The sequence below is a fragment of the Vanacampus margaritifer genome, chromosome 2 (genome assembly GCF_051991255.1).
Source record: "Vanacampus margaritifer isolate UIUO_Vmar chromosome 2, RoL_Vmar_1.0, whole genome shotgun sequence".
In the NCBI taxonomy this organism is placed as follows: Eukaryota; Metazoa; Chordata; class Actinopteri; order Syngnathiformes; family Syngnathidae; genus Vanacampus; species Vanacampus margaritifer.
In genome coordinates, this window is record NC_135433.1 from 33,865,003 (window position 1) to 33,872,115 (window position 7,113).

The following is a 7,113-nucleotide window of genomic DNA, read 5'->3' on the forward strand; positions in this document are numbered from 1 at the left end:
TGGAATGCAGTGCAATGAAGTGCATGTAAGCTTACAAAATATTTTTGCTTGTGACATCACACCAGTTTGTGCATAAATCTGTTATATGAACATGGAATATGCACATTCTGGTTTATGGGTGTTTACAAATGATACGGCGATCTTCCTGCTGATCAATGCACCATCACTGTGCTTATTGACAAATTGCATTCTACAAATGCATCGATGTGGCTGTTTGTGCATGTGTGCCCTCACATAAATTATACACTACAGCAAGGGTGCTCAAGTTGGGTCCTCGAGAGCCCCTATCCAGCCTGTTTTCCATGTTTCTCTCCACTAACACACCTGATTCATGATCAGGATCGTTATCAGGCTTCTGCAAAGCTTGCTGATTAGCTGATCATTAGATTCAGCTGTGCTGTAGGAGGGAAACATGGAAAACAAGCTGGATAGGGGTTCTCGAGGACCGAACTTGAACACCCCTGCACTACAGTAATCCGAAGGCCACTTCATGTCATTCCCAGAGAGACTGACAGATTGTTCAAAATTTGGGACATTGTTTGTATTTTATTAGGTACTGTCCAAAAATGTACACATTTATCACTGAAGTGACATGTCTGCTTTACAATGTCTGCTAAAGTGCATCCTATTTACAATGGTTATAGAAAAAATAGATTCTAGTTATGCACAAATACATGACGGTGAGGCTTTGTCATGGCAACAGAGAGAAAGTGGGGAAGAGCAGCAAAGGGATTTGTGACCTGCATCCTAAGTGATGAATATACTGTATCTATTTTTAAATCAGAGTAATTTGGCTCAAAACAGTTCAAAAGACAACATCCCCCTCCCTCAAGATCTCTGTTGTCCTCGTCACTTGCTAGCCCCGCCCACTCTAACGTCATATGTGACCATGTGGAAGTTGTCCCAGGCAAACAGCTTTTTCTGGGCGTGGTTGTAGTCCACCATGCTGTTGTAACGATACTTGTTCTTGAAGGGCACAGCGAGGTCGCGGCCCGCCTTGGTGGCTGTGTCGAACACATGGTTGACGGTGGTGTTGGCTGCTGTATAACTGGCCACCGTGTACAGACGACCACACACCATGAAGGCGTTGGCCACGGCGTTCTTTCTGATTTTCGTCTCCCAGCTTCTCTTCACTTCTAAGCTCTCAGGGTCAAGCTGGGAGAGCACAATGGCGCCTTTCGCCTTGCTAGTGCTGTAGATGGCCCACAGACCTTGCTCATCCACTGCCAGGTCGATGTCAGTGTAGCCCCCCCATGAGTAAGGGTGCTGACCATGGAAGCCGGCATGAGGGAGATCGCGGCGTGATGCCAAGGTCTCGGACGTCAGGTCGTAGCGGATCAGGGTGCGGCTGCGTTTACGTTGGTAGTAGAGGGAGCCGCGGTACATTGTTGCCCCGGTGCTCTCTACCGCTTCAGGCAGCAGCAGGACTTTCATGGGGAAGCCACGGGAGAACTGGTTCATGTCTTCATATGCGAACAACTGACGGACATCTTTGCCCACTGTGTCGATACGCCACACGGTGTTGTTGGTATACTGAGTTCCTTGGGGTTCAGGATCCTGAAGCCAAACTCCATACTTCCCTGTAAAACCGTCAGCCTTCCTGTGTAACACTGGATCTCCCACAGACAGCAGCTCACCACAACCTAAAAAAAACAAAACAAAACAATTTATCTTTACCTTTGCTTTCTAACAACCCAGCTCATTAACTCATTCACTCCCAGCCATTTTCATTGAAGCAACCCCCTTCACTCCCAGCTGTTTTACTGGATTTTGACTGATTTTGTCCACAGAATATTGTGTTCTATTGCTATAAAAAATGGAACCTACCAAAAGAAAGATTAGAGTCTCTTCTTTCATCAGGAAAAAAGTATATTTGTATCTGTTTCCGTTTTGCAGCAATTAGCATATGTAGCTAAGTTTCATCATTATTCACAAATCTGTTTAAAACATTGCGAAAAAGAACTTGTCGCAACATGGCCCTGGTTGAGCTCTTATACTCTGCAGCCACCAGCTGGCCGTTTTTTGTAATAACTACCATTGCTTTAAGCAACATATTCATGGTTAGCTGCATCAAAGCCTTCTGTATGCTCTAGCATAATTTATTTTTTTTAATTTTCATGACAATATTTAAAGTAGAATGTTTTTATACGTTTTTAGGAGCAAATGAGTTAAAGGTGAAGTCAACATTAAACATTTCTTGACAATTATATGTTATATATGTGACCTCACTAGTTTAAACATGACATTCTGATTAATATTACATTTGTGAAATATGAGTTATTTAGCAAAATACAGCTAATTTTATCCATCTCAGGGGGGCGGCCATTTTGCCACATGTCGACTGAAGGTGACATCAGAGTTGCTGAGGCAGCGACCAGTCACAGCTCGCCTGTTTTCTGTAGCTGAGCTGTGATTGGGTGTTACCTGAGCAACTATGAAGTCATTTTCACTCGACAGCAAGTGGCAAAATGGCCACCTCTGATATTGATAAAAACAGCTGTATTTTGCTGCTTAACTCAAAATACTGCAATATTAACCAAAATACTGTATTTAGACTAGTGGGGCTGCATAGAACAAATTATTGTCAAGAATTCTTTTTGGGGGGGTTGCAAACTTACTAGAAGTATTTCGATCAGGAAGCAGGTGAGATGCTGGGACTTCTGATACCTCGGCCTTCATCTCCTGGTACGCATCGTTTCTAAAATCGTATCCGTGATCTGTGAAAACAACATGATGCCATCAATATTTTAGTGGTGACATAACACTGCCTTTAAAAAGGAATTTGTCAGTTTGGCAGTATACCCGTACGCCCTTGGAAAAGGTACAAACGCACATGCTCATACTCACGCACAAAAAAATAAAAGAGAGAGAGAGAGAGAGCAATGATAATGACATGTTGAATTGGTAAAATTACCGAATGAACAATGCTGAGCTCTCTCAAACGAAAAGAAAAAAAAAGATGAAGGTACAAACGGTTATGCTAGTTAAAAGTCCTGTTGGGTACGTTTGTGTTGGTTGGACCTTGAGGGATACAAATGGACTCCACATTTGTTACTACAGCACTGCTTTTGTATGTTCATACTGGATTTTTGCAGCTTGCGCATGTGGCCCTTAAAAAGTATAAGACTCCTTTGAGTCTAATACGTTGCCTTGTGGGTTGCATTAATGTGCAGTACTTGCTAAAAGCTTGGACACAGCTTCTCGAGTAAGTGTGCTGAGGTCTGACGAGTACCAAACATTTGGTACTAATTGGTCCTTGAGGGACAGACAAGAGGTGTCAAAGGTCAAGATCCAGACCACAGTTTACCTGCCGTTTGAGTAGAAGCATCTGTGGCTGAAACCAAACTGTCGCAGGGTTTTTACTTTCTGGATTTGACACCTCTGGCGACGGAACGAGAACCCCCGCTACGCTGCAGCTAAAATGATTTGACAGCAAGCGAGATGTGACTAAAACAGCATGATGCATTTATTTGTGTTGCCAGCAGGTTCTCTGTTATGTTGCTGCGGCATTCCTGAAAACATAAACAAGACATGCAAGTCGTAAATTCCAATCCCCTTACTCAACTGCAATTTGACCTGCTGCCCCTTACAAGACGTCTTTGTGTCAGTCAACCAGCAAGGGGGGAGAAACAGAGTACGGGTGGCAATCGTGTCATCGATTCAGATTTTTGCTTAATACTCGTACCAAGTCTGTGGTTGAGTTCCCTGCGAGCGTCTGCCGAGGTGTTTGTCTTCAGGCAGGGCTTGTTTCTGAGACCGTCAGCCTCACGGCTGAGTTGCGTCACCCTCACGTGGAGCTCTTGGACCTGTTTGCTCAGTCGATCCTTGTCCTGCCGCAGCTGGTTCCTTTCCCCTGTTACCTGCGAGAAACTTTCTGGAAGTTCCACTTTGGCATCACTCCCGGTGGCCGCTCCTGCTATCAACCTGCTAACCAGAGCTTCCAGCAGGGTGAGCCGGGACAGGACTCCCTCCAGCTCGGGTCTCCCGCTGCCACCATTGCAACTGGTTTCTTGGGGGCCGGGCACAGTGAAGGTGTACTGGCAACGTCCGGCAGCGTCATTGGAGAGACGCAGGGACGCTCGGTCTTCAGCTTGGAGTTGATTGGCCAAAATGAGGAAGGACAGGGACAGAAGGAGCCACATCCTGCAGAGTAAAGTGAATGGTCCTCGGTTGTTCGCCTGAAATAAATACACTTAACTTGTGCCTCAATTTTATTCTCCTTGAAGTGTTGTCGGTGCATATGAGTCTGCATAACAGCAATGCTGAGAGAGGGATATTTATACAGGTCGGTGTCACAGTGTGGGAGGAGAGAAGGAGCTTGCCAGGGAGGGAAACAGCCCGAGGGTGTGGAGTGTTTGGCCACGCGCTTGGTCTCGATGGCGACAAACAATGTGAAAATCACACACTATGAGTGTTGAATGTCATTTTCATCCCTCTTGCTTCTCAGCAGTGGGTATGTCTTTGCAGGATATTTTGACTGGACGGCATCCTTTCTGCGTCTGCTGGCTGTCAGCTAATGTTGTTTACTTCCCCCGTAAGTGATAGTTTTACCATCAAACCACAGTGCCATTTACGGTAAATGCTGTTAATGACCGGTGTGGTCGGAGATGGGAGCTGCAGGCTAAACGTTAAGGAATCTGTGAAAATGTGTTGACTAACTTGTGATTCAGATAACCCAAGGCGGACTCGTCTGTCTGCTCCAAAGTAGAAAGGCAGCCTGACGCAGGTGTTGAGGCCGGACTTCTGCGAAAGCTTCGAAAACAAATACTTTTCATGACCGTTACATCGTGGTTTAAAAAGTTTTTTTTGTATTCACTGGAGCCTCATGGATGGTGCTTTGTTTACATCTTGTGAGGTTGGATAGTGATATGTTGAGTCGCCATGATTACAGTGCAAGCCGCCATAACCTAATCCCGATTACTGACACATTTAAAGTATATAGGAACAGGAACTAAGACAAATATTCCTGATATACTTGTGCCAAAATTTGAAAACTGCCTGTATGAGTTGAAGAATTACCTTCAGTGCAAGGTTTTTACAGGGCCTCAGTGCCAGTTTAGGCCATACTTGACCACTACATAGATCAATTGTCAAATTAAATCACAGTGGTCTGATACACACAGTTGTCTAGTCATTTAATTCCACACATTTTTCCACATAAGTAATGCACATGCAATGTTTTAAGATGCATTTACATATTCGAAACTGTCTTACAAGTGTTTAAAAACAAACAAACCCTTAGGTTGATATTTCCTAAAATACTACATGGTAAAACCCTAACTGAGGCGAATGATGTGAAAAGGAGAGGAAGGTTGCCTAGAAGTTGACGGGAGGCTGAAATACTTCTTTCGTGTCCTGTTTAGCGTTAGCTTTCATTATTATGTTTTTAATTATACGATAGTTCGTTTTTATTTAATTTTAACTTTTGATTTATAAATTAGGTTAGATTTAATTGTCTTTTTTTTTTTAGAGCTCTTTGTTCATTTTCAACAGTTTTTTTTAGTTTTATTTTAGTTTGATTTTAGTAAACCTATGAGTTTTGTTTTTTAAATATATGGAGTAAAAATATTTATCAAGTGCTAGATAAAAAAAAGGTCACTAGTGAGTAACAAAGTAAACAATTTTCTAAAGTAAACTTATTCTCAAGTAACTGTTTGAGCTTCCTTCTTCTGTACAGTACAGTACATCCATCCATCCATTTTCTTAACCGTTTAATCCTCACTAGAGGCGCGGGGGTGCTGGAGCCTATCCCACTTGGCTTCAGGCAGTAGGCAGGGTACACCTCAAACCGGTTGCCAACCAATCCAGGGCACACACAGGTGAACAACCATCCACACTCACAATCACACCTATGGACAATTTAGAGTGTTCAATTAACGTGTCGTGCATGTCTTTGGAATGTGGGAGGAAACTGGAGTACCCGGAGAAAACCCACACAGGCACGGGGAGAACATGCAAACTCCACCCCTGGACTCAATCTCAAATCCTCTGCACTGGGAGGCAGACGTGCTAACCAGTCCGCCACCGTGCCACATCGGTACAAGAGAGTAATACCAAAAATAAATACATTTCAAATGAACACCATGACAAAGATGAAAACAAAAGACATTTTCTCAATAATTATAGTTTGTTTTAATTTTATAAAAGCAAGATACAGTTTCAGTTTTTTTTTTAAGAGTTTTGATTTGATTTCATTAAAGGGGAAGTCATGTCAAATTGTCAATTTCATTCACAGTAACATATTTTATGGGCCCACACTAGTCTAAACACGGCATTCTGATTAATATTGCGTTTGTGGAATATAAATTAAGCAGCAAAATCCACCCATCCAACTCATGGGGCGGCCATTTTGCAACTGTCGACTAAAACTGGCATCACAGTGCCTTTTAGGTGGCAGTAACACATGCATGTTGCTTTTACACTCACAGGATGTATGACAAACTATAAGAAAATAATTTCTTCCATTATACTACTAATTTGTCATTTGGACAAGATAATATATAATATCAATAAATATAATAGTATAATTACTTTTGGATTTTAGTGTAGTATGTCATTCCGTAACTATATTTTCATTCAAATGGTACATTCAGACGTTGCTGGAATTTTTTTTGTACCTGCATTGTGTACCTGTGCCCCATTATGTTTTGTGAGACATCTGGGATTCGGCCCGATTTTCTGGAGCAGTGAGAGGAAACCATGAATACATCGCTGTTGGAGTCCTAGTGCCGCCATTGTAAATGTTTTCAAAAACATGGCTGTCTGCATGTGTGTTCCTTGTCAACATGCTCTCCTCCATAACGATGACAACATATAATTCCCATAAATCCGGATAGTTTCCGACCAGTGGCTTGCAGTGCACATCTGTGTTTTGTTTCACAAGAGTAGTCGGCTGCCTAGTTAAGTAACCTGTTTATGGCTCATGGCATGGAGAGTCACACACAGTGTTCAGCAGTGTTTTCGCCATGAGATGTGTTTTTCTTTTAGAACTTTACCGTGGCTACTCTGCCAGCCTCCAAAAAGTACATCGGGTCAAAACATTGCGTGCTCCAGATACAAGAATTCAAACACTCAACATCTATCGTTGCATTTTTTCAGTATGAACAGGAAAAT

General features: G+C 42.8%; 1 protein-coding gene across 1 annotated transcript; it reads right to left on the reverse strand.

The window, feature by feature from the left end:
• Window positions 1-567: 567 nt before the first annotated feature.
• On the reverse strand, window positions 568-4,204 carry LOC144044202 (myocilin-like). Its single transcript, XM_077558461.1, has 3 exons — window positions 3,686-4,204; window positions 2,619-2,717; window positions 568-1,643 (listed from the first exon to the last, which is right to left on the reverse strand). Exons 1-3 carry the CDS (start codon window positions 4,140-4,142, stop codon window positions 850-852), a joined length of 1,350 nt encoding a protein of 449 aa, XP_077414587.1. The 5' UTR covers window positions 4,143-4,204; the 3' UTR covers window positions 568-849.
• Window positions 4,205-7,113: the final 2,909 nt, after the last annotated feature.

Coding starts and splice junctions, on each gene's coding strand:
- LOC144044202 (XM_077558461.1), bottom strand. CDS start 4,142: ATGTGGCTCCTTCTGTCCCTGTCCTTCCTCATTTTGGCCAATCAACTC. Junction 2,718..3,685: donor GGAACTCAACCACAGACTTG/GTACGAGTATTA, acceptor TTGTTTTCACAG/ATCACGGATACGATTTTAGA. Junction 1,644..2,618: donor TCCTGATCGAAATACTTCTA/GTAAGTTTGCAA, acceptor TGTTTTTTTTAG/GTTGTGGTGAGCTGCTGTCT.